Raw genomic sequence first — 27,798 nt, forward strand, 5'->3', positions numbered from 1 at the left:
AGTCTGAAGTCCTCAGTGCTCTGGAGCAGGTTTTCATCAAGGATCTCTCTGTACTTTGCTCCGTTCCTCTTTCCCTCGATCCTGACTAGTCTCCCTGTCCCTGCCGCTGAAAAACATCCCCACAGTATGATGAAGCCACCACCATGCTTCACCATAGGGTTTGTGCCAGGTTTCCTCCAGACGTGATGCTTGGCATTCAGGCCAAAGAGTTCAATCTTAGTTTCATCAGACCAGAGAATCTTGTTTCTCATGGTCTGAGAGTCTTTAGGTGCCTTTTGGTAAACTCCAAGCGGGCTGTCATTGTGCCTTTTAACTGAGTGGCTGAAGAAAAAAAAGATTAAAAAAAAGAAGGTCAATACAATTTTAGAATAAGGCTGTAACGTAACAAAATGTGGAAAAAGTCAAGGGGTCTGAATACTTTCTGAATGCACTGTAATTGTGCATTAAACTAAATTGGTCTGCCTGTATAAACGCAGCCATTGTAAACATTTATATAACCTCAAAACATGGTTAAACTATAATGTTAATATCATGGCTGGTCAGTCCTTGCATCAATAGCTCTATGAATTTGAGTGGTTGCATTTTTCCATGCCCATTCCTGAGCTTTTCACCGAAACTGGTGGGGCTTAGATTTTGTTTCTCCTGCTGATGGCAGCTTTAAAAGATGGTTCTGTTAGTGTTTTTGCCATTGTTTGATTCCTCTCAAGGTTTCTTCCATCTGGGTGTTTTTCCTTGCCTCTGTGCTTCTGCTTGTTCTTTGGAGGATTAGACTGTGTCACTGTGAAGCACTTGTTGTAAAAAGTGCTTTCATTTTAGCATTTGTGGCACAAATCCCCTGCAAGTCATGGTACCTAAATTAGCATTTTTAGTGCATCAGGTCAAAATCATCTAAGTAAATTAGTGGAGCTGCACAATCAATGTTTGATAATTTAGTATAATTTTGATATAATGTGCCATAAAAATGCTAATATAAGTACTATGACTTGAATGGGATTTGTGCCACAAATGCTAAAACATTACCATTTGAAAACTGTGCCAAGGAAACTAAATCTTGGATTGCTGTCATACCTTGTCCATAGACTGCTTACAGGGAAAGAAACTAATGTTATTTTCTAATTTGGGACTTGCGACGGATTTCCTTCATATGGATTCTGTTTTTTGTTGGTCAAACTCAGTTTCACCTGTTAGTCTCAGCCCTGTGTAAGGGGGGGGGGGGTTCTGCTAAACTATATAGAATTATTTAGAGAAGGTCATACCAAGGATAATTTTGCAATTTGATTTAGAATTTTAAGAGCCCTTGAAGTATAAAAAAAAAATACATGAAAAAATGATTTATTTGGCTTTGCTGCTATTAGCCCATACAAATGAATTGAATAACAGGTCAACTACATGGAACAATGGATATCCCCCCCAAAAAAAATCAAAAGGAAGTTTGTTCTGAAGTGTCTGTCCTATATCTGAGAGCTACAGTAAAAGAAAGATCAGGAAACATTTTTATTTGTCCATGTATTTAACCCCTTATTTCTGGCACTAAACTGTTAACATAGTCGTGGCCAAAAGTTTTGAATGACACATTCATTTTCACAAAGTTTGCTGCTTCAGTGTCTTTAGATATGTGTCAGTATAAAGTATAATTACAAGCATTTCATAAGTGTCAAAGGCTTTTATTGACAATTACATGAAGTTGATGCAAAGAGTCAATATTTGCAGTGTTAACCCTTTTTCAAGACCTCTGCAATCTGCCCTGGCATGCTGTCAATTAACTCCTGGGCTACATCCTGACTGATGGCAGCCCATTCTTGCATAATCAATGCTTGGAGTTTGTCAGAATTTGTGGGTTGTTTGTTTGTCCACCCGCCTGTTGAGGATCGACCACAAGTTCTCAATGGGAGTACGGTCTGGGGAGTTTCCTGGCCATGGACCCAAAATATCGATGTTTTGTTCCCCGAGCTACTTAGTTATCACTTTTGCCTTATGGCAAAGTGCTCCATCATGCTGGAAAAGGCGTTGTTCGTCACCAAACTTTTCCTGGATCGTTTGGAGAAGTTGCTCTCGGAGGATGTGTTGGTACCATTCTTTATTCATGGCTGTTCTTAGGCAAAATTGTGAGTGAGCCCACTCCCTAGGCTGAGAAGCAACCCCACACATGAATGGTCTCAGGATGCTTTACTGTTGGCATGACACAGGACTGATGGTAGCGCTCACCTTGTCTTCTCCAGACAAGCTTTTTTCCGGATGCCCCAAACAATCGTAAAGGGGATTCATCAGAGTAAATGACTTTACCCCAGTCCTCAGCAGTCCAATCCCTGTACCTTTTGCAGAATATCAGTCTGTCCCCAATGTTCTTCCTGGAGAGAAGTGGCTTCTTTGCTGCCCTTGACACCAGGCCATCCTCAAAGTCTTTGCCTCACTGTGCGTGCAGATGCACTCACACCTGCCTGTTGCCATTCCTGAGCAAGCTCTGTACTGGTGGTTGCGCCGATCTCGCAGCTGAATCGACTTTAGGACACAGTCCCGGAGCTTGCTGGAATTTTTTTGCGCCCTGAAGCCTTCACAACAATTGAACCGCTCTCCTTGAAGTTCTTGATGATGCGATAAATGGTTTATTTAGGTGCAATCTTACTGGCAGCAATATCCTTGCCTGTGAAGCCCTTTTTGTGCAAAGCTATGATGACTGCACGTGTTTCCTTGCAGAGGAAGAACAATGATTCCAAGCACCACCCTCCTTTTTGAAGCTTCCAGTTTGAACTCAACCAGCATGACAGAGGGATCTCCAGCCTTGTCCTCGTCAACACTCTCACCTGTGTTGATCAGAGAATCACTGACATGTCAGCTGGTCCTTTTGTGGCAGGGCTGAAATGCAGTGGAAATGTTTTTTGTGGATTCAGTTAATTTACATGGCAAAGAAGGACTTTGCAATTCATCTGATCACTCTTCATAGCATTCTGGAGTATATGCAAATTGCCATCATGCAAACTGATGCAGCAGACTTCTAAAATGTATATTTGTGTCATTCTCAAAACCCTTAGCCACGACTGTATATAGTTCCTTTCAATTTTTTAACTGGTCCTGGGGGGACCTTCAGAGGTCTTGTGAGGCCTGTGTTCGTGAGAGTCACCTTTTCACAGAATGGTCATATTTGTGTGTAGTCCAAACTTGCGTTTGTTGATTACTGAAGAGGCATTTGTTAAATTTTGAAGAGGGTGCTGATGTTCTGGCAAAAATCTATCACGGAAACCTATACCCATGTAGCTTGTGTGATCTTGTTAATTAACATGTATTATATTGTTTTTTTTGTCTCAAAATCCATGTAAAAGCTTTGTCTTTTGGTTAAATTAAAGTTATTTTGTTTCTTGAATTTCCCTGTTTATAATTTGTTTATTACTTAGAACTGGATCACCCTAGTAACTACTGGAACACCAAACATGTAACATTTCTACTCATTACAATGCCTGTAAAGAGATGAACGGGGTATGGTCGGTAAACATTGGTGGGCTCTCATGAATGGACATGCTTCAAAATCTAATAGCTGCTTTCCTACTTCCTCTTCACTAACACACATTTCAACATTGTACCTTTATCAGCAGGTGGCAGTGTAAGTCTGATATAGAGTGTTCATATCCCTTGACTTATTTTGCATTTTGTTGTAACAGCCTGAATTAAAAATGTATTAAATCGATGTTTTTTTTTCATAATGACAAAGTTAAAACACTTCTTAAAAAAAAAAAATGTTTTGTTAATTTATTGACAATGAAATACAAAAATCTCATTTACATAAGTATTGACTCAGGGGTGTGAATACATGTTAGAATTTCAAGACTATTTTAGTCAACTGTAACTAGGCCACTCCGGCACATTCAATGTCGTCTTGGTAAGCAACTCCAGTGTATACCCAGTCCTCCGTTTTAGGTTGTTGTCTTGCTGAAAGGTGAATTTGTTTCCCAGTGTCTGTTGGAAAGCAGACTGAACCAGGTTTTCCTCTACGATTTTTGCCTGTGCTTAGCTTTATTTTGTTTCCTTTTATCCTAAAACACTCCCTACCTATAATATGATGCAGCCACCACCATGCTTGAAAATATGAAGTGGTACCCAGTGATGTGTTGGATATGCCCCAAACATGTGCCAACTTCCTTCTTTTCACTTTGTCAATTAGGTTAGTATTGTGGTGTAACTACAATGTAGTTGATCCATCCTCAGTTTTCTCCTATCACAGCCAATAAACTCTTAACTGTTTTAGTCACTGAGTGGTTTCCTTCCTCTCCGGCAACTGAGTTAGGAAGGACGCCTGTATCTTTGTATTGACTGGGTGTATTGATACACCATCCAAAGTGTAATTAATTACTTCACCATGCTCAAAGAGCTATTCAATGTCTGCTTTTTTAAATATTTACCCATCTACCAATAGGTGACCTTTGCGAGGCATTGGAAAACCTCTGAAATTCACTGCTCGTCTGAGGGACCTTACAATTATCTGTATATGTGGGGTACAGAGATGAGGGAATAATTCAAAAATCATGTTAAACTTATTGCGCAGAATGAGCCCATGCAATTTGTAAGTTCAACAAATGGGTTGAATACTTATTGACTCAAAACATTTCAGATTTGTATTCATTTGTAAAAAAAAATATATAATTTCACTGACATTTTGGTGTATTGTATGTAGGCCAGTGACACAATCTAAATAAAATATATTTGAAATTCAGGCTGTCACTCCAAAATGTGCAAATAGTCAAGGGATGTGAATACTTTCTGAAGGTACTGTACATGCCTAATTTGGGCCCATTTTAAATATATTGAAAGGGCCCTCTATTACAAACTAATTGTTTACCACGGGTAGGTAAGGGACCTGTGACATTTGCTCCCAGTGGTTCCCAGCGCCTATGCAATTGAGGCCTAAACTTTCACTGTGTTGCTGATTTAAAGCCCTGTTTCATGTTAGAATATAAAATACAAATCACAGCCCTTTCTGAATAAGTGATGGATAAGAAAAGAGTAAAAGGTCACGTACACATTTAAGTATCCCGGTTGCACACATTGCAACATTTTATTACATTACACTGTGAAAGAAACACTTAAACCTATGTTATTCTGCAAATCAAGTTCAAGAACGTGTTATAGAGCAGTAGAGGCTTCTTTAGTATTATACTGTATGTATACAGTGTAACTTGGCTTCATTATGCGCAGTGGAGTGTCATCCTTTCGGTTGATGATTTGAGCCAGGCCGCTGAACAATTTGTCCCGGAGTAGCGGGATTGGTTTGCTGTAAATCGGCGAACCCTCACCTGATTGGTTGACAAAACCGAACTCGCGTTTATTTCCCTCATCAAATGAGGGATTTACCGTTCTCCATGCAGCAGGATATGATGCTGGCATCACGATCGCGGATTTGTTTTTATCTCAAAATAAGAGTCCCCTTACAAAGACATGCTGAATTTGGGTGTAGTAAAAGGTCAACAACACGTCGTATTTTTCACTGCCCCATGAAATTACAACATATCTACAGACCATACCGAGCACTCCAAACCCCACTTTTACATCAGCACAATATATTTTTTCCTTATAATCCCATTATTATCAACATACCAGTTTTAACATTTTATTTTTCAGGAGTGGGCTTAATAATTTAAAATATATATAAATTCCTTCTTGCATTTGCTTACAAACACAATGCATATCGATGTTGATTAAAATATATATTTTGAATGAGTTAACCATGCAATGGATTGAAATATGGGCTTTAATTTGGAAGGGTTCATCATTACGATAGTGACGTCACCTTTATTGCTGCTTGCAGAATAGTAGTAAATTATGGAGACTGGTGTTAGTGTTGACAGACACCGGTGGATCAGATGGTGACTTCTGTTTATTGCAAGTCTTTTGAAGAAGAGCATTTTGGAATGCGAGTCCTCGGGGTTTAGCAAATAGAGGTAAGTTAGATGGACATATTGTGTTTGTATGAATGTAACGTTAAATGCAAGCCGACGTCGTTGTTGCTGTGAGCTAGTTAGCTAACTACTGCAGCTGGATAGCTGAACGATAAGCAGCGTGTTATCCCTTGATCATGACTCAGTTCCATTAACACATAAATCATTGGACGAATGCGACTTCTGTACGGGGGAGTTTTGTTAAAAGCTCTGATCCTCGGTCTGAACATGTACACGCATTGCTTGCGGTACGGTTTTGGAAGCATAAGGATATTTCATATCACCAATTAATCATTTTATGAAAACAAAAGGTTAAATTGATACACATTTTATATGGTTAGTGTTGCCACACAGCCATATCGCCATGTTATGGGTTGTGTTTACGAAAGAGAGACCACCTGTGCTATCTAGCGTGCTCCGAACACCTGTGTAACGGGAGAAGGCCGCCAGAAACTTGTCACTGAAAAATGTCAGCTGCAACTGTGATAAACCCATTTAAAAGAGTGTTTGAAGTGTTTCATTTTGCATTTGTGAAGTTATTTTGATGTGATCTGAAAATAAATAGCTTTTAAATTTATTTTTATAGAAAAGTTTCTCAATTGAGAATCTATTCACGTTTACAGTATACAAGCATTTCGTTACACACGCAATTACATCTACTAAATATGTGTATGTGTCCAATAACATTTTATTTGTCTGTTTTGGCTGCCAAGTCTACCTTTGCAAATAACATACGTTACATTTAAGGAGTAACCGTAGGCTCCTTTTAGAGTACATCTTGGGCTAACTAACGTGTTAATGTAGTTAAGAATACAGAAACCTGGCACTGAAATCTCTGCCCATTTAGCTTGTGCAGTCCACTTACTAAGTCTCTATTTGCAGGGAATGATCGATGTCCAATTGACAGAACATTGCTAGAGTACTGCCCCTTGATCTGGCCAGCTATTATGGATTTCAATGCTGTCTTGTGAGCATTGTTCCAGGCCATATTTTTGTCCACTTCCAAAGCAAGTATTTGTATGATATTGAACTTTTGACTGTCTCTTACAGCCTGAAAATTGCAAACACATGACACCCCTTACCTGCAATATATCAAGTGTAATTTTGCAGTATATATATCTATAATATAACCTATTCCTGGAATTTTTCAACCTGTGCACTATTGTACCCCTGGGGGTGCAATGGTGATTGCGTTGTCTGTGGATTAGTTGGCGGGGTATGCAAATTGTAGTGGGTTTAGGGTGTCGGGTAAGGTGGAGATGATATGATCCTTAACTAACCTCTCAAAGCATTTCATGATTATGATACAGTGGAAACAACATCCTCTATGAACGCCCTGATGAACTACCCAAACATTTCCCAGTCCTCATGATCAAAACAGTCTTGAAGCATAGATTTCTGATTGGTCAGACTAACATTGAACAGTGCTTACCACGGGTGCTTCCTGCTTAAGTTTCTGCCTATAGGTGGGGAGGAGCAAAAATAAACAATGCTTTGTCACATATACCAGATAGGTACAGTGAAATGTATTGTTGTACAGGGTCAGCCATAGTAGTATGGCCGCCCTGGAGCAAATTGGGGTTAAGTGCCTCGCTCAAGGGCACATCGACATATTTTTCACCGTGTTGGCTCAGTTATGCAAACCGGGACTTGTCATCCCGGAAGGTAGAGTAGCAATGATCCAGAGTCTTTGATTTGCGTGTAGTACAGGAGATGTGTTTGATAAAATTTCGGTAGCATTTTCCTCATGTTTATTTGATTAATGTCCCCAGCTACTATAAAGGCAGCCTCAAGATATGCGTTTTCCAGTTTGTACAAAGTCTAGTGTAGTTCCTTGAGCTGTCTGGGTGTCTGCTTGTTGTGGAATATACATGGCAGTGACGATTAATTATTTTGGGAGGTAATGCAGTCTGCATTTGATGGTGAGGTATTCCAGATCGGGAAAACCGAAGGACTTGAGTTCCTGTATGTTATCACAGCATCATGAACCATACACCTCCACCTTTCTATTCTGGAGAGTTTCTTCCTAGCTACGTGATGGATGGCGAACTAACTATATGCTGGTAAGCTCTATTCCTGACCATGAGGTCAGTCATGCATCATACCGGCAAGCCTATGCATTCAAGACGCCATGGTTTTACAGTGCCTTTGATGAGCACATTTTAAGACTGTTGTCCATGAAATCTGATTTGTGGGGACATCAAATTGTATACAGTTTTGGCTTGTTATCCATGGGATACTAAATTAGTGAACTGTAAATTGGCCTAGTACATTAAATCAATTGCATTTATTTTTTTCTGTTGGACAAGCACATGATCATACGATGCAGTGTCCATTTCAGTTAACTTTGGGGCTGACACAATGTTTCAAATTTACTCCAGTAATCTATGATAGGCCTATGTTGTCGACGTATGTGCTTTTGCCTGGGTACACTTCTTTCCATGGAAACAACAGAATGGATGTTAGCTGTGTTGTGGAATTAAAACCAGAGTCCAACTCTGCAAACATTGCCATGGCTTTGGCAGAGGAAATGATGGGCCTATTAATTTCAAGTGCAATTGAAGCAGTACGTTGTTAAAACCTTCTTGTTTGAATTGCAATCATTGTTACTGCTCGTCTTGAAGGAGTCTATTGATCAGTGTGTTACAACATGGGACCTTCTATTGTAACATGTCGCCTTAGGTAGTGGACCAACCTGGTTATGTGCTCCACTTGGTATCATTTCCCTAGGATTTGATTGTTTAGGCTGGCCTATGTTTTGTCTCCAACATTTGTCATTTCTGGTAGCTAGGCATGGGATTGCCTCCAGTCTATTTGTAAAGTGTACTTGACTGTTCTCACAAGTGTCTTTCATTATAGATAAAACAGGTTGAAGGCACTTGTTATCAAGATGAGATCTGGCACGATAAGTCTAATCCAATAGACTACTAACCTAAAACAGGCCTATTTTTTTAACTTTGTTTAACTTTGTTTATTCTAGAGCTAGTCAAAACACAGGCAAGAAAGTTAGACAAGTGTTGTGTTCAGGGTGCCTCTTCAAATTAGGTGATCCAGTTGTTCTTTACTGGCTAGAGGTCAGTCTGTTTTTAACAGAGAAGTACTATACGCTGACAACCGTGTGAAATCGATGTGCACTACATGACAAAGTATGTGGACACATGCTCGTCTAACATCTCATTCCTAAATTATGGGCATTAATATGGAGTTGGTCCCTTTGTTGCTGCTATTGTATAAAAGCCTCTACTGCTCTAGGAAGGCTTTCCACTAGATGTTGGAACATGCTTTGGGGACTTGATCCCATTCAGCCTCGAGCATTAGTGAGGTTGGGCTATTAGGCCTGGCTCGCAGTTAGCGTTCCAATTCATCCTTAAGGTGGTTGAGGTCAGGGCTCTGTGTGGGCCTGTCAAGTTCTTCCACACCAATCTTGACAAACCATTTTTTTATATGGCCCTCGCTTTGTGCGCAGGGGAATTGTTATGCTGAAACTGTAAAGGCCCTTCCCCAAAATGCCACAAAGTTGGAAGCACAGAATCGTATAGCATGTCAGTGTATGCTGTAGTGTTGACTTCCCTTCACTGGATCTAAGGTGCCTAGACTGAACCATGAAAAACTGCCGCAGACCATTATTCCTCCTCCAACAAACTTCAGCACTCAGCGGTACGGTTCTGTGAGCTTGGGTGGCCTACCACTTCGCGGCTGAGCCGTTGTCACTTCTAGGTTAGACTACTGCAATGCTCTACTTTCCGGCTACCCGGATAAAGCACTAAATAAACTTCAGTTAGTGCTAAATACGGCTGCTAGAATCCTGACTAGAACCAAAAAATGTGATCATATTACTCCAGTGCTAGCCTCCCTACACTGGCTTCCTGTCAAAGCAAAGGCTGATTTCAAGGTTTTACTGCTAACCTACAAAGCATTACATGGGCTTGCTCCTACCTATCTCTCTGATTTGTTCCTGCCGTACATGCCTACACATACGCTATGGTCACAAGACGCAGGCCTCCTAATTGTCCCTAGAATTTCTAAGCAAACAGCTGGAGGCAGGGCTTTTTCCTATAGAGCTCCATATTTATGGAACGGTCTGCCTACCCATGTCAGAGACGCAAACTCGGTCTCAACCTTTAAGTCTTTACTGAAGACTCATCTCTTCAGTGGGTCATATGATTGAGTGTAGTCTGGCCCAGGGGTGGGAAGGTGAACGGAAAGGCTCTGGAGCAACGAACCGCCCTTGCTGTCTCTGCCTGGCCGGTTCCCCTCTTTCCACTGGGATTCTCTGCCTCTAACCCTATTACAGGGGCTGAGTCACTGGCTTACTGGGGCTCTCTCATACCGTCCCTGGGAGGGGTGCGTCACCTGAGTGGGTTGAGTCACTGATGTGATCGTCTTGTCCCCCTTGGGTTGTGCCGTGGCGGAAATCCAGAGTGGGCTATACTCAGCCTTGTCTCAGGATGGTAAGTTGGTGGTTGAAGATATCCCTCTAGTAGTGTGGGGGCTGTGCTTTGGCAAAGTGGGTGGGGTTATATCCTTCCTGTTTGGCCCTGTCCGGGGGTGTCCTCGGATGGGGCCACAGTGTCTCCTGACCCCTCCTGTCTCAGCTTCCAGTATTTATGCTGCAGTAGTTTGTGTCGGGGACTAGGGTCAGTTTGTTATATCTGGAGTACTTCTCCTGTCCTATTCGGTGTCCTGTGAATTTAAGTGTGCTCTCTCTAATTCTCTCTTTCTCTCTCTCGGAGGACCTGAGCCCTAGGACCATTCCTCAGGACTACCTGACATGATGACTCCTTGCTGTCCCCAGTCCACCTGGCTGTGCTGCTGCTCCAGTTTCAACTGTTCTGCCTTATTATTATTGGACCATGCTGGTGATTTATGAACATTTGAACATCTTGGCCACGTTCTGTTATAATCTCCACCCGACACAGCCAGAAGAGGACTGGCCACCCCACATAACCTGGTTCCTCTCTAGGTTTCTTCCTAGGTTTTGGCCTTTCTAGGGAGTTTTTCCTAGCCACTGTGCTTCTACACCTGCATTGCTTGCTGTTTGGGGTTTTAGGCTGGGTTTCTGAAGGGTGTACGATGTACGAAGGGCTATATAAATAGATTTGATTTGTTGCGCCTAGATGTTTCCACTTCACAATAACTGCACTTACAGTTGACTGGGGAAGCTCTAATGGGGAAGAAATTTGACAAACTGACTTGTTGGAAAGGTGGCATCCTATGACAGTTCAGTGAGGCCATTCTACTGTAAATGTTTGTCTATGGAGACTTCATGGATGTACTCGATTGTATACACCTGTCAGCAACAGTGTGGCTGAAATGGCTGAATGCCCTAATTTTGAAGGGTTGTCCACATACCTTTTGTACAAACAGTGCATTTGAAAAATATTCAGATCCCTTGACTTTTTCCACATTTTTGTTATGTTACAGCCTTATGTTTTTTCCTTCATCCATCTACACCGCATGCCCTATAAACATAAAGCAAAAAGTTGTATTTTTAATTCTTATATAGCTAATGTCAGGTCTGTCCAGAGATGTTCAACTCTGGGATCTGGCTGGGCCACTAAAGGACATTCTGAGACTTGTCCCGAAGCCACTCCTGCGTTGTCTTGGCTGTGTGCTTATGGTCGTTGTCCTGTTGGAAGGTGAACCTTCGCCCCAGTCTGAGGTCCTGAATCTTGTTTCTCATGGTCTGAGAGTCTTTTGGAAAAATCTAAGCGTGCTGTCATGCCTTTTACTGAGGAGTGGCTTCCGTCTGGCCACTCTACCATAAAGGCCTGATTGGTGCTACAGAGATGTCCTTCTGGAAGGTTCTCCCATCTCCACAGAAGAGCTCTGTCAGAGTGACCATTGGGTTCTTGGTCACTTCCCTGACCAAGGCCCTTCTCCCCTGATTCTCCCCTCAGTTTGGCCAGGTGGCCAGCTCTAGGAAGAGTCTAGGTGGTTCCAAACTTCTTCCATTTAAGAATGATGGAGGCCATTGTGTTCTTGGGGACCTTCAATGCTGCAGAAATATTTTGGTACCCTTCCCCAGATCTGTGCCTCGACACAATCCTATCTCGGAGCGCTATGGACAATTCCTTCGACCTCGTGGCTTGCTATTTGCTCTGACATGCACTGTCTACTTTGGGACCTTTTTTATATAGATGGGTACAGTGCCTTGCAAAGGTATTCACCCCCTTTGTGTTTTTTCCTATTTTGTTGCATTACAACCTGTAATTTTAAATTTATCTGGATTTCATGTAATGGACATACACAAAATAGTCCAAATTGGTGAAGTGAACTGAATAAAATAACTTGTCTTCACCCCCTTTGTTATGAAGCCCCTAAATAAGATCTGGTGCAACCAAATTACCTTTTTGTCACATAATTAGATTGCACACAGATTGACTTTAAGTGTCACATGGTGTGTATATATATATATATATATATATATATTAGGGAGGACCAGGGACAACGTTTTGGAGAAGTACAGATCAGGGTTGGGTTATATAAAACTTTGAACATTCCACGGAGCACCAATTTTTAAATCCATTATTAAAAAATGGAAAGAATATGGCACCACAACAAACCTGCCAGGGGAAGGCTGCCCACAGATTTGCGGACCAGGCAAGGAGGGCATTCATCAGAGAGGCAACAAAGAGACCAAAGATAACCTTGAAGGAGCTGCAAAGCTCCGATCTCCGCTGTGGAGCATCTGTCCATAGGACCACTTTAAGCCGTACACGCCACAGAGCTGGGCTTTATGGAAGAGTGGTCAGAAAAAAGCCATTGCTTAAAGAAAAAATAAGTAAACACGTCTGGTGTTGGCCAAAAGGCATGTGGGAGACTCCCCAAACATATGGAAGAAGATACTCTGGTCAGATGAGACTAAAATGTAGCTTTTTGGGCATCAAGGAAAATGCTATGTTCGGCGTGAACCCAATACCGCTCATCACCCTGAGAACCATCCCCACAGTGAAGCGTGGGGGCAGCATCATGCTGTGGAGACGTTTTTCATTGGCAGGGACTGGGGAAACTGGTCAGAATTGAAGGGAAATGCTTGAGGGAAACCTGTTTGAGAGATTTGAGACTGGGATGGAGGTTCACCTTCCAGCAGGACAATGAACCTAAGCATACTGCTAAAGCAACACTCGTTGTTTAAGGGGAAACATTTACATGTCTTGGAATGGCCTAACCAAAGCCCAGACCTCAATCCAATTGAGAATCTGTGGTATGACAGATTGCTGTACACCAGCGGAACCCATCCAACTTGAAGGAGCTGGAGCAGGTTTGACTTTCCGAATGCACGGTATAGTGTATATAGTAGACAAAAGGACTTCCATCAGAAGATGTCTCAATGTAATATAGATATACGGTATAGCTTGACCAAACAGCATGAAAGGTCAGATGAAGGAAAATACTTTGTCCATTATCTTGAAGAAAACAGATGTGTCTTTATGCTTACAGTTCACTGGTCACAAGTGTGAAGGAAGTTTTCCACAAACCAGGCTGGTTCAGACCCTGCAGACAGGTCACACGGCACATTCTTCAGGGTTTCAGGCCATCAGGCAGCGTCTATCTGATAGCCTACCAGGCAGGGAGCACACAGGGAGATGAGGGTGGAAGTTGATAGTGCTCCTGTCTTCACACTGAGCCTGAGCTACTGCTGATCTACTATGAAGCCTTGTCCGACTCCGAAAGAGGCTGGTTTAGTTTAAGATGAGTCCTCCCAGTCCCACTCTGCTGTTGTGAATGACCCCCCCCCCTCAATGGCGTTATCTTTCCTGCGATTCGTAAAGATGATGTTGAGCTCAGCATCTCAAGTCCGCTTTACTCGGCGCAAACAAGTGAGTAGCCTGATCTATTCTATCAGATGAGACTTTAAATGGATTTCATATTCAGGTGTTCTCCATTTTGGGGATGATGCTCACATGATGTATTTATGATGTTCCAATGGAATGTTTGGAGTTTTATATCCGAAGGAGGCAAGGGAAGATGTGATACCACGGCATCATATGACCTGGCTAAATCTCATCTTTTTTTTTAATAGTTTCAACAGGAGATGAGGCTTCTGTCTGAACATTTGAGGCTTGGGGGAACATTTTGTAAAGGCTCGGTGCAGTCAAATGTGATTTTGTATTTATTTATTTCTACATTGAGGTTGCAATAGTGTGAATTTGAAGATGCTGATGCCCTTTTAGTGTTAGAGCTATTTGAAAATAGAGATTTCAGGCCAACCTTTTTTGGTGGGATGGAGTTTTGCCCTGCCTGGTGACATCACTTTTCGGTAAATTAGTCAATAGACACAACCTCTCTGCCAATAATGACTTGTTTTAAGTTTTCCCTCCCCACTCAGACCACTTCAAGACAGTCATAGCTAAATTCTTGCTCGAAAGTGCTCTTGCTAAGAAGCTATTTATTTATAATAAAGTAAGTTACTTAATTGTTACCCAGAAAGGGTTTGATATTGAGAGAGAGAGAATGCTGCATTGAGCCCTTAACAACCTGTTGGTTCGATCCTTCCTGCTGTGTGTCTCTGAGAGACTGACTGCTTTAATAAAGGTTGATGTTTCATGAAGTTCTTCTAAACATGTCATATACACATACAGAATCTCTGGCCCTGGAGATGCACTTATGTGGGGAACCAGCTTTTGTAATGTAATTTCCGAGAATGTTAACGAGCTCAGCTGAGAGGCAGCTGGCTAGGGAGAGGGAGGAGGAGAGCAACCCTGGAGACAGGAACAATATTCTTGTTGTTCCTGTTGTGGTTTCAGACGCTTCAGGAAAGAGGACTCTCTCTGGACTTAGCTGCTTCTGTCTGTTTGTCTTCTTTGGCAAACCCTTAACCTCGCCCCCAGGATAATTGCTACCATAAATAGCCAACATATACTGCATGTTCGACAGAGATTTGGCTGGTGGACTAAACCCCTAGCTAACCAGCCACTTAGCTCTTACCTAGGCTACTTCATGTCAACAACTCTAACATGTTCTCTGTCCAGCCTGGCCTGAGTCTTCGTCCTTATGGAGCAACATGACAGCATTTTGTTGTTGTAATTGTCAGCCAGACAAAGTCGCCTAATATGGAATCCTTCCCTCCTACCACATATTTACTGTTAACTGTCCACCTCTTTTCCTCCCCCCTGGAGCCAGAGATCCAGATCCTTATGGCTGTGTATGATGAGAACCTCCTGAAGAACCCTTTTTACCTGGCACTGGAGAAGCAGAGACCCGACCTGTGCAGCAGAGTGGCAGAGCTACATGGCATTGTGAGTGACTGACAGCTGTGGCTGAGGGGCCATACTATAGTACTCAGCCCTTTTTATATTGTGTATGTTACCAAGCTCAGCAGAATAAAACGATTGTGTTCAGGCTTGCATGATCATATACAGTAAATATTCCAGCTATAAAGCACTACTCCCCTCTGTCTGAAAATGCAGGATTTAAGAGAGTGACATTTCTTCTTTGTGAGCTGTGTGTAGACTTGGACCAGAATCAAACCATGTAAAGGTTCAACATAATGGGGCTAGGCCAGCGCGACTGTCCAGAAAATGCAGGACAATTTGGTACCACACAGGCTGAAGATTCTCTTTATGGCAAGTCAGCTGCTAGGTTGAGATGTAGGGCACGAGAGCATCCATTTATGCAGAGATAAAGGAAAATAGTCAATTTTTCATATTTGAGGAAGGCCATGTTATTGCTTTGGAAAATAGTTTTATCTTGCCATTTGTAGAAAATGGCCACTTAGAAGGTTCTCAGCCTACTTGGTGGTTAGCAAAGGAATATCAAGAGGATAATATCTGGACCATTACTATGACTCACCACTGTTAGTGTTCTGGGAAGTTCTCAAAGGAGAGCGCTGTCTAGTAACCACCTCCTACAGTGCGAGAAGGAGCGGGGGCGAGAGAAAGCTCATGCAGACACTACTGTCATAGGTGTTGAATCGCATGTGGGTGGTAGGCCGTACCAGAGAAATAAATGCTACTGTCTTAAATGTGAAGTAGCATTTTTTACAGTTGGCTCAGGTGCTTTTTATTGTGGGTACTTCACCAATAAACCTTTTGATGAATCCATTCTGTCAGTCACGAGAAGCATTGTTGATGATGGTGTGGTTGTGCCCCAGGTTTTGGTGCCGTGCTGTGGAAGCATAACCCTTAGTGCATACACAGCATCCCAGTTTGAAACCTACGTTTTACACCCATCTGGAGAAGGCTATCAGACTGTAGATGGAAAGGTAAGATCCATCTGCCAATGCTACAGTTCCTGTTGTATCATTGGTGCAACTACACAAAATATCATGCAGTTTCATTTTCTCTAAACCACAGGAGGTTGGTGGCACCTTAATTGGGGAGGACAGGCTTGTGGTAAAGGCTAGAATGGAATGGTGTCAAATGCATTAAACGCATGTTTCATTACATTAGCTCTGTTCCAGCCATTACTATGAGCAGTCCTCCTCTCAGCAGCCTTCACTGCTATATACCCATTTAGTTGATTGTAAACAGCCGCTATAAAGCAGAACATTCTTGGTTAAGACATCTTGGTCAACGATCTACCTGTGTTTTTTGTCCTGTCTGATAGGAGCTGACCATCCAGGACAGCTTGGTGAGACTGGGCTTAGGGTTCCAGGCCCCAGCCAATGTGCCCATCCTGTTTGAGGAGACCTTCTACAATGAGAAGGAGCAGAGCTACAGTATCCTGTGTATCGCCAGGCCCATTGACACCAACCAAAGCCCAGGTAGTACTGCTCTCCTCCAAAGTGACAAAAGTTGATTAACTTAGTGTATGGTTTAGTCCATATTGAATCAGATACAGCCACCATCTCACTCTCACCTTTCTTCTCTCCCTATTTTCTCTCACAGTGGAGGTGGCCCCCAGCCCAGCCCCGTACTATCTGAAGAATGTGGAGGATGTCAGGGAGTTCCTGGGCCGCCATGTTGAGAAACTGGACAAGTTCATCAGCAGCTTTTGCCACTCATTTAAGGAGCAGGAAAAGAAGGGACTGCGACACCACATCGTAAGTACTGACCCTAAACAACACCTATCTGATGCTAGACTGCTTTCGACACCATGTAGAGTCTATGCCCCGACCAATTGAGGCTGTTCTGAGGTCAAAAAGGGGTACAACTCAATATTAGGAAGGCGTTCATAATGTTTTGTACACTCGGTGTACAGTAATATGACACACTAATGTATAATATGAAATGGCTATACTATAGTAATGTACACTAATGTATTGTATGCTATAGATGTATAATAAGATGTTATATGACTTCTGCTGTGACGTACTGCTTTAACATGTAACTGTGCTCTCCCCTCAGGACTCTGTGAATTCTCTTTATACTAAATGTCTTCAGTGCCTGTTGAAAGACTCGCGCCTGGTGAGTAGCATGTTTTGCTAAGGAAAAACAAAACCCATTTTCAAATTTTCTGTTTCATGCGTATTGGACACATTCCTGAGAAGTAAAGCTGATTTGTTAAACCTCCTTTCAGAAATTGCTGGTCAAACAGGAGCTCCAGATGACTCTCCTCAAACAGGCGGTTGAGGTAGTTCTATCCTAGTCTCCATCCTTACACTTACTTTCAAATTTGACATGTCTGCTGCTTCTTAGGGTGCTTTTTGGACTGTTTCTTCATTCTGGTCCTCAGTGAAATTCTGTTGTGTGATGCTATAATGATGTAATATATTTTTATGTAAAGTTGTCAGTAAATATTTTTTCTCTTTTAGATGTATATACATCATGGTATCCATGATTTCATCTTTAATTTTGTGGGGACTCTTGAAGCCAGCCAGGTATGTAAATAAATACTATACAGTATTTGATAATGCTGTCATTTATAGGCCCAGAATTCTCATGCAGTGAAGGTTAATATCTATGTTTTATTATCACTGTTCCAACAGGATTCTGCCTTCAACAAAACCACCAGAGGCCTGCAGGACCTGCAGCAGAAAGACTTTGGGGTCAAATCTGAATTTAGGTTGTTTTCTTTCCACGTGGTCTCTCTTAATTTCTGCTTTTTATGATTACAACTCAATAACATGATGCACATCACATTATAATTCTGTGCTGGACAAAAAACAAGTCTACATACAACACAAACAAAAATGAACAGACACCATATTGATCTCCATAATGTCAAGCAGGTTTATAGCAGTAGATCCCTATCAGGTCATTTCACCACTACTGTTGTTGTGTCTATAGACTATAGGAGTATGTTTGTCTTTCCACTCTCGTACAGTATCAATATTAACTTATCCTGTTGTACTTCCATGTTATGTCTCCTCCTACAGTATAAATATCCCTCGGGCCAAGAGGGAGCTGAGCCAGTTGAACCGCTGCACCTCTCCTCTACACAAACTGCTCTGCCTCAGGAAGGTGTCTCTCACAATCATGCAGTCCCCCAGCCACTCGGGTATGTGTCTGTTTATTATGTCTGTCTCTGTCCATCCTACCTATGCCATTTCATGTCACATCGGCAGCAGTTTACAGTGTTACAGACTTGCATGGGACGGATTCTATTTTAAAGGCACATTTGCATTCCACTGTCAATGGGCTGATTGTTGTATCTTCAAATAAAATGTTTGCTTTCATCCAGAAATGCATAAAAAGCTGATTTACTAATGTTTTATGTAGACATGACATTATTATAAGCAGCCTACAAGTCTTTCAAGGCTGGTCATTGTAACCCAGATCAGGATTTGTTGTCTGTTCTATTCACTCCCTCCCTGGTAATATAATAACTTGGTGTGTACACACGGTCCACAGAACAGAAACTGTAGGGCCCTAATGTGTATGTCCAGTTTGTTTTGCAAATCCAACCTTGTTTACCACATAACAACCAGACCCTTTCTCTGCAGAGTGCTACAATCCGCTCCTAATTTCTGATGGCCAAACAACCAATTGACCAATTTAAAGCCTAAATGAGGACAGAGGCAGAGTGTCTGAGTGGTTACACTGACTGTGTGGACACTTTCCTGTTTTGTAGGATGACGCTGTTTTATGTCTTCATTTCTCCCTGCTGTATGCTCTAGTTGTAAACCTCACACAGTCACTGAACCTTAGACGCAACCACAGTCATTTAATAACTTCTTTCATTTCCCTTTTCTCCATATGCAGTTAGCTTAGAGGCCCTGTGTGCAGACGACCTTCTGTCTGTGATTCTGTACTTACTGGTGAAGACGGAAATCCCCAATTGGTGAGTAAGGAGTTATAACCTAGTAATACCACTGACCATTAAATGGCCTGGTGACTACTTTAACTACTCATTAAATGAATAAGTGAATAATATTGGACCTAGTAATTAAATATAGTTATTAATTAATGACTAACAGCCATGTTAAACTAACAAGCATGTTCTTCCAGGATGGCCAACCTGAGCTACATCAAGAACTTCCATTTCTGTAATTCCACCAAGGAGGAGCTGAGCTACTGCCTGACGTCATTCGAGGCCGCCGTGGAGTTCATCAGACAGGGAAACTTCGGCCTGAGCCAGGGCCGCGTGGTGAGTGCAGTACAGTAGTACACAGGGTGTCTTTTACATGACATTAGTCCTGGCCTGCTTGGCTTGGCTCAGTATTGTGAAGGGGGCTTTATACACCACAAGCACATACGTTGTTGTAGCTGATATCCTATCCAAGCATATTGTTGACTTAGATACACCAACTTATCACTGCAATTCCTGTGATAGCAGGCCACAATAATGACTGAGAAATTATATTGAGAAAAACACTCCCCTGTGCAGAGTGAGTGACTATGGCTGTGTGTGAGGTTTGCAGGGCTTAGGGGACCTGAACGACAAAGTGCATTTCACCCAGAAGATAAACCTGCTCTCCCAGAACTCTGCTACCCCCATAGACTGTCTGTTTCAGGTGAGAACCCTGTCCCCCGGCCTTAAGAAGGGGAGAAAGCTATACTGTGCATAACGTTATGCTTCATTCATCAGATGGACGTCTAATTTCATTCAGCATTTCATTTTAATATGAAATGGTTTGATTCACTTTTTTCTTTTTTTAAAATCAATTGTGTGTTGATCCATTTGATTTATCTTTGCTGATTGTGTGTGGATTGATGGATCCTGCAGCACATAGCCAATGGTAACGAGGTAGAGGTCCAGCGTGTGTTGAGTGAGAACCAGAGTGACGGTGTAAAGGGGTGCCACCCCCTCTGCTCCTGTGACCATTGTGAGCTCCGTCTCTCTGGGTGAGTACCGCTCCCACACACACACACACACAACTCCTCTATCATAAAAAAAATTATATTCTCAGTAGGAAAAGTTATTTCTTTCACTACATCTCGGGTTCTCACCTGGTACAATCATTTCCCCTTTCTGCCCATTTAATGGCTTAGGAACTGAAAATGTGATTATTCTTCAACTCTGTCTGCTTACAGGAGCCTGAATGACCCCTCCATCATATCACCCTTCTCTCGAGACGACAGGGGATACACACCACTTCACGTCGCTGCTATCTGCGGTAAGAGATACCAACAGGTTTCAGAGGTACATAAAGTTGTCCAGAAAACTGCCACCAGGCCACACAACAGGGGATTCCTGGTCTGCCACATTCTGTACTGTTCGTCCCTTTCCATCTCTCTCCCTCATTTCACACTGTCTAAATCAAATAAAAAGCCTGTCTTTGCCGTGGCAGGTCAGTCCCTGTTGATCGACCTGCTAGTGTCTAAGGGAGCTCTGGTGAATGCCACAGACTACCATGCCCTCTCACCCCTTCACCTCTCCTGCCAGAAGGGCTACCAGCGAGTCACGGTGAGCCAGGACACTAGCATGACGGCTATAGCCTGGTCCCAGATCTGTTTGTGCTGCCTTGCCTACTCCTAAACAGATCTTGAACCAGGCTAGGAGAGCTACACTAAAGATGCAAAAAGAATACTTCTGTTACAAACTGTATATTGTCTCTGACATATTTATATTTTCCTCATATTCTGTTTGTTTCCATCTGTCTTTCTCTATACTCCAGCTGCTGCTCTTGCACTATAAGGCTTACTCCGGTGCCCAGGATAACAATGGCAACACTCCTCTGCACCTGGCCTGTATGTACGGACACGAGGATGTACGTCAGTTTGGGGAGTCACTCTCCATTTAAAATCTGGATTTAAATGCACTGTTTATTCCAGCAGCCTTGACTGTGCCACTTTGTGTGGTAACCTGAGTGGTAAAGCTGAAGAAATGTAACAAGTCACAGTACATGGGATAGCAGTCACAGTATCTGTATTGATACTGCCCTAAATAAGTATATGGATGATGATTACAGGTGATGACACCCTGCATTGTCTTCTCTCTGGTAGTTCAGAGGAGATTGTTCTCAGTCTAACAGTGTTATCCCATCCGTGTCCCAGTGTGTTAAAGCCCTGGTGTACTACGACCTGCACGTGTGCCGTCTGAACATCCAGAATGACAAAGGCGACACTCCCCTACACATCGCAGCCCGGTGGGGCTACGAGGGCATCATTGAGGTGCTGCTGCAGAACGGAGCCAGCACCACCATCAACAACAAGGTCAACGACTCTCCACTACAATGTGCCCTCAACTCTAAGGTGAGGAGTAGAGACCCCTGGTCACAGCTGCCTCTGCCTGAAACACACTTCCTACATGGGTACTTTAACACTAGGAAAGCAGAGCGTGTCATTGACAAAAAAAAAAATCTTCTTTTATTACTCTGCCATTTTTTAAAGTCAGGTCCTTTTCCTGACTAAGTCTATATAACACTTATTTGTGTTCTAAGCAGTTTCAAGAGGATCTTATTCCCCCCCCCCCCACTGCCCGTCATTCACTGGCAGTCATCCAGCACAGCTGATGATGTCCCATCGAAACTACACTACATGACCAAAAGTAAATGGACACCTGCTTATCGAAAATCTCATTCCTAAATCATGTGCATTAATATGGAGTTGGTTCCCCCCTTTCCTGCTATAACAGCCTCCACCCTTCTGTGGAGATTGGAGATTGGAAATTGGTGTTATGGACAGACTAATCTAAGTTTGAGGTGTTCGGATCACAAAGAAGAACATTCGTGAGACGTAGAAAAAAAATGTAAGATGCTGGAAAAAATGTAAGTGCTTGACGCCATCTGTGAAGCATGGTGGAGGTAATGTGATGGTCTGGCGGTGCTTTGATGGTGGTAAAGTGGGAGTTTTGTGCAGGATAAAAGGGATCTTGAAGAAGGAAGGCTACACCATGCCATACCCTGTGGACGGTGCTTAATTAGAACCAATTTCCTCCTACAACCGAACAATGACCCAAAGCACAGCTCCAAACTATGCAAGAACTATTTAGGGAAGAAGCAGTCAGCTGGTATTCTGTCTATAATGGAGTGGCCAGCACAGTCAACAGATCTCAACCCTATTGAGCTGTTGTGGGAGCAGCTTGACCATATGGTACGTAAGAAGTGCCCATCAAGCCTATCCAACTTGTGGAAGGTGCTTCAGGAAGCATGGGGTGAAATCTCTTCAGATTACCTCAACAAATTGACAACTAGAATGCCAGAGGTCTGCAAGGCTGTAATTGCTGCAAATGGAGGATTCTTTGATGAAAGCAAAGTTTGAAGGACACAATTATTATTTCATTTAAAAAACATTATTTATAACCTTGTCAACATATTGACTGTATTTCCTATTAATTTTGCAACTAATTTCATGTATGTTTTCATGGAAAACAAGGACATTTCTAAGTGACCCCAAACTTTTGGACGGTAGTGTGTATATATATGACATGTATTTTTTTTTTATGTTGACATCCAAAAGAAGGGGGGTCCCTCTCGGCCAGGCTTTTCTACTGTTAAAGATAAGGCTTGGCATACTAAACATTTTAGTTAGATAAATAGATCTATTCAGAAAAAGTATTAACAGAAGGCTGGGAATTGTTCTAAGGAAGAAAAGATTTCTGGATGGCCTAGCAACAGGATTGGCTTGATATATTTGCCTTGTCATTCAGTATTATTGTGATTTTTGAACAAGAATGAAATGTGAAAAGGTTGTATAAGAAATTGTGCGTGTGTAACTGAAGTGTACTTGTCTATGCGTCTTGCAGATTCTAACGCTATTGGAGTTGTCCCACAACGGCTCTCATAGAAGAGAGAACAATGATGTAAGTCAGATTTCATCACTTAGGAAGTGACAGAAGAGATGCAACCACAGTATTTCATTAGATACAATGATGGCTCTACTCCAGGCAGCCAGTCTGTTAGAACACCATTAACCAACATACTGTAGTTCTACTCTAGACTCTTCCAAATATATCTCTTCACTTGCTCTGCTAGGAGCAGCCTGTACTGCATGGGTGTCAAACTCATTCCACTGTTTTTGGTTAAGACATAGACAACCAGGTGAGGGGAGTTCCTTACTAATCAGTGACCTTAATTCATTATTTAAGGACAATGGAAGAGCCAAAACCCGCAGACACTTGAGCCTCCGTGGGATTAGTTTATGAAACGTCCTGTACTGTGTGTGTGGTCAGCTGAGTGACGGTGCTCTCTCGCTCTCAGTCCCCAAACCGTTCCCCCCAGGCCTCTGACTGCAGCAGCCGTCGCTCCTCTGTTTCCAGCACCACCTCCCAGAGCTCCGAGGTCAGACCCGACAGAGACCGGTTCCGACACAAAGAGGTTAGAAGGGAGCACTGAGGACCCCTGGGCAGGACTGACCCTGGCAATGCCTGAGAGGAGTAGCATCATCTTAATTTAAGGGGAAAAGGAATAGGGATGTAGTAGAAATTAAATGCACTATTTTTCTATATATTGAGGGAAGCTAATATTTAATGCTTTCACCCAACATTTTTTTGTGGGATGACTCTTTGTAATTTGTAATCCAGTTTGTAAAGGTCTGGCTGGTGTTCCAATATGTAGTCTCACTCTCTCGACTGACAGGTGGAGAAGTTGCTTCGTGCGGTGGCAGATGGAGACATAGAGATGGTGCGGTACCTGTTGGAGTGGTTGGACGAGGAACCAGAGGAGCAGCATGCAGGGCTGCCGTCCTGGACAGAACTGTGCCACCCACTATGCCAGTGTCCACACTGTGGACCAACACAGAAGGTCAGGGAGCAACCCTGGCCTTTCATTCCTACTACAACTCCTTGGCCAAGCCCCTTTCTGATATATAGACGATATCAGTGAGCACACGGCAAACTTGACACATGGCTGGAAGCACTGAAGCTATGTTGAATGGGAAGTTAGATGTTGAAAGGAGATGATTTATGATGTTCCTGCAGTGCTGCCTAGTTAACTTGATGTTATTCTTTGTATTTTCCTCTGTGTGTGTTTGACACCAGAAGTTGGCGTGCCTGCAGGCCAGTGGTCTGAGTGTGAACAGCAGTAGTGTGGATGGCTTCACTCCCCTCCACGTGGCAGCGCTCCATGGTCACACGGCCCTGGTGTCCCTGTTCAGTCGCCACGAGGCCAATGTTGACGCACGCAACAGCCAGAGTGCCACGCCACTGCACCTGGCCAGCCAGAACAACCACGTACAGGTGGGCACTCCGCTGTGTTCGATTGAGCTTGCATGGCACATCTGAACAAATGGAATAGTCCCAAAAGCTCAAACCCCACCCATCTCATTAATCATGTTCAGGTAGTGACATCACTGCTGGAGTGCAACGCCAAGCTGAATAAGAAGGATCACTATGGCAACACCCCTCTGATCCACGCCTGTCTCAGAGGTCACCTGGACACAGCCACCATCCTGCTACAGGTAAACACACACACACACACACACACGGTCCTGCCGCGGGTACCCACACACACACACACACACACACACACACACACGGTCCTGCCGCGGGTGCACACATCATGATTCCGGCGTCGACAGAGATCGCCGCCTCGCTTCGCGTTCCTAGGAAACGATGCAGTATTTCGTTTTTTTACGTGTTATTTCTTACATTGGTACCCCAGGTAATCTTAGGTTTTATTCCATACAGTCGGGAGGAACTACTAGATATAAGAGCAACGTCAACTCACCATCATTACGACTTTCCCGAAGCGGATCCTGTGTTTTGCCCACCACCCAGGACAATGGATCGGATCCCAGCCGACGAACCAAAACAAGGTCGCAGTGTAAGGGCAGACGAAGCGGTCTTCTGGTCAGGCTCCGGAGACGGGCACATCGCGCACCGCTCCTGAGCATACTACTCGCCAATGTCCAGTCTCTTGACAACAAGGTTGATGAAATCCGAGCAAGGGTAGCATTCCAGAGAGACATAAGAGACTGTAACGTTCTTTGCTTCACGGAAACATGGCTCACTCGAGACACGCTATCGGAGTCGGTACAGCCAGGTGGTTTCTTCACGCATCGCGCCGCATCTCTGGTAAGAAGAGGGACGTGGGTTATGCCTTATGATTAACGAGACGTGATGTGATCATAACAACATACAGGAACTCAAGTCCTTCTGTTCACCTGACTTCGAATTCCTCACAATCAAATGTCGACCGCTTTATCTACCAAGAGAATTCTCTTCGATTATAATCACAGCCGCATATATTTCCCCCCCCCCCAAGCAGACACATCGATGGCCCTGAACAAACTTTATTTGACTCTATGTAAACTGGAAACCACATCCTGAGGCTGCATTCATTGCAGCTGGGGACTTTAACAAGGCTAATCTGAAAACAAGACTCCCTAAATTCTATCAGCATATTGATTTTGCCACCAGGGTTGGTAAAGCCCTGGATCATTATTATTCTAACTTCCGCGACGCATATAAGGCCCTCCCCCGCCCTCCTTTCAGAAAAGCTGACCACGACTCCATTTTGTTGCTCCCAGCCTATAGACCGAGACTAAAACAGGAAGCTCCCGTGCTCAGGTCTGTTCAACGCTGGTCCGACCAATCTGATTCCACGCTTCAAGATTGCTTCGATCACGTGGATTGGGATATGTTCCGCATTGCGTCAAACAACAAATTGATGAAAACGCTGATTCGGTGAGCGAGTTTATTAGCAAGTGCATCGGCAATGTCGTACCCACAGCAACTATTAAAACATTCTCAATATTGCCTCCTCCATTTCCCCAGTTGCAAGTTCCAGGTTCTCTCTCTTTGTTCCCACTTACTCTTCTTCTCCCTATTTCTTCTCTTGTTTTCAATCGTTTTATGTACGTTCCTTCTCTTCACTTTTAACCTGCTCCTCTTTTAATCTCTTTTCTTTACGCTCCTTTTCTCTTCATCTGCCAATCTCTTCCTCTTCTTTCTCGCTCTTTCCTCTGCTTTTCTAGCACCTTCTCCATCTCCCTCTGCTTTTCTAGCACCTTCTCCATCTCCCTCTGCTTTTCTAGCACCTTCTCCATCTCCCTCTGCTTTTCTAGCACCTTCTCCATCTCCCTCTGCTTTTCTAGCACCTTCTCCATCTCCCTCTGCTTTTCTAGCACCTTCTCCATCTCCCTCTGCTTTTCTTTCTCCTTTCTTCTTTTTTGCCTCTTCTGTATGTTTGTTCTCTTCCTCTAAGATTTGAATTATATCCTTTTCTCTCTTCTGTTCCCTCTCGTTCTGTTCCTTCTCTTGCATTTCATGCTTTTCTTGACTCAGACTTCCTTTACTTCCCTTTCCATCTTTCTTTCTCTCAGTCACTTCCTCATCCTCACGACGCTTGGTCACTTCCTCATCTTCACTGTCTTCCCTACCAGCCACCTTCGGACTCTTTTCATGCTCTCCCTCCTCCTCCTCTCTTTTACTCATTTTCTCTCTTCTGTGTTGCCTCTATTGTGTCCTGACAGTTCTCTTTCTCCGTTTGGTCACTGCCATTGACAGGCAAACGGGTCTATGTGAGACAGAGAAAATAACTTGTTGTTGACACAGACAATGTTGCCTTGGACACCATACAGTCCCTTCAGAAAGTATTCACACCCCTTGACATTTTCCACGTTTAGTTGGGTTACAGCCTGAATATAAAATGGATTAGATTTAATTGTATGTTACTGATCTACATACAATACCCCATAATGTCACAGTGGGACACACACACACACACTAATCCTGCTACGCACACACACACTAATCCTGCTGCGCACACACACACACAATAATCCTGCTGCGCACACACACACACTAATCCTGCTGCACACACACACACACACACACACACACACACACACACACACACACACACACACACACACACACACACTAATCCTGCTACACACACACTAATCCTGCTACACACACACACACACACTAATCCTGCTACACACACACACACACACACACTAATCCTGCTACACACACACACACACACACACACACACACTAATCCTGCTACACACACACACACACACTAATCCTGCTACACACACACACACACACACTAATCCTGCTACACACACACACACTAATCCTGCTACACACACACACTAATCCTGCTACACACACACACACACACTAATCCTGCTACACACACACACACTAATCCTGCTACACACACACACACACATACTAATCCTGCTGCAGACACACACACACACACACTAATCCTGCTGCAGACACACACACACACACACACACACACACACACACACACACACACACACTAATCCTGCTGCAGACACACACACACTAATCCTGCTGCAGACACACACACACACACACACTAATCCTGCTGCAGACACACACACACACACACACACACACACTAATCCTGCTGCAGACACACACACACTAATCCTGCTGCACACACACACACACACTAATCCTGCTGCACACACACACACACACACACTAATCCTGCTGCGCACACACACACTAATCCTTCTGCACACACACACACACACACACTAATCCTGCTGCGCACACACACACACTAATCCTGCTACACACACACACACACTCTAATCCTGCTACACACACACACACACACTAATCCTGCTACACACACACACACACACTAATCCTGCTACACACACACACACACACT

At 43.3% G+C, this 27,798-nt stretch overlaps 1 protein-coding gene across 4 annotated transcripts in view; it reads left to right on the top strand.

The window, feature by feature from the left end:
- Positions 1-5,776: 5,776 nt before the first annotated feature.
- The window catches only part of ankrd27 (ankyrin repeat domain 27 (VPS9 domain)), a 34,888-nt gene continuing 12,866 nt past the window's right edge, over positions 5,777-27,798 (top strand). The window contains exons 1-23 of one of the 4 annotated variants that reach the window (XM_020456975.2): positions 5,777-5,927; positions 15,047-15,166; positions 16,021-16,131; positions 16,476-16,632; positions 16,757-16,911; positions 17,216-17,275; positions 17,388-17,441; positions 17,623-17,688; positions 17,797-17,873; positions 18,187-18,308; positions 19,013-19,091; positions 19,259-19,397; positions 19,672-19,764; positions 19,977-20,095; positions 20,285-20,367; positions 20,542-20,657; positions 20,869-20,961; positions 21,248-21,445; positions 22,938-22,994; positions 23,392-23,508; positions 23,770-23,934; positions 24,171-24,368; positions 24,470-24,589. In XM_020456975.2, the coding sequence (XP_020312564.1) occupies positions 15,065-15,166; positions 16,021-16,131; positions 16,476-16,632; positions 16,757-16,911; positions 17,216-17,275; positions 17,388-17,441; positions 17,623-17,688; positions 17,797-17,873; positions 18,187-18,308; positions 19,013-19,091; positions 19,259-19,397; positions 19,672-19,764; positions 19,977-20,095; positions 20,285-20,367; positions 20,542-20,657; positions 20,869-20,961; positions 21,248-21,445; positions 22,938-22,994; positions 23,392-23,508; positions 23,770-23,934; positions 24,171-24,368; positions 24,470-24,589 (2,481 nt within the window). In that variant the 5' untranslated portion in view covers positions 5,777-5,927; positions 15,047-15,064. The remainder of the gene's footprint in view (positions 5,928-15,046; positions 15,167-16,020; positions 16,132-16,475; positions 16,633-16,756; positions 16,912-17,215; positions 17,276-17,387; positions 17,442-17,622; positions 17,689-17,796; positions 17,874-18,186; positions 18,309-19,012; positions 19,092-19,258; positions 19,398-19,671; positions 19,765-19,976; positions 20,096-20,284; positions 20,368-20,541; positions 20,658-20,868; positions 20,962-21,247; positions 21,446-22,937; positions 22,995-23,391; positions 23,509-23,769; positions 23,935-24,170; positions 24,369-24,469; positions 24,590-27,798) is intronic. The other 3 variants (XM_020456978.2, XM_020456979.2, XM_020456977.2) reach the window with 3 other exon arrangements.

This window comes from Oncorhynchus kisutch, linkage group LG22 (assembly GCF_002021735.2).
Source record: "Oncorhynchus kisutch isolate 150728-3 linkage group LG22, Okis_V2, whole genome shotgun sequence".
Taxonomy (NCBI): domain Eukaryota; kingdom Metazoa; phylum Chordata; class Actinopteri; order Salmoniformes; family Salmonidae; genus Oncorhynchus; species Oncorhynchus kisutch.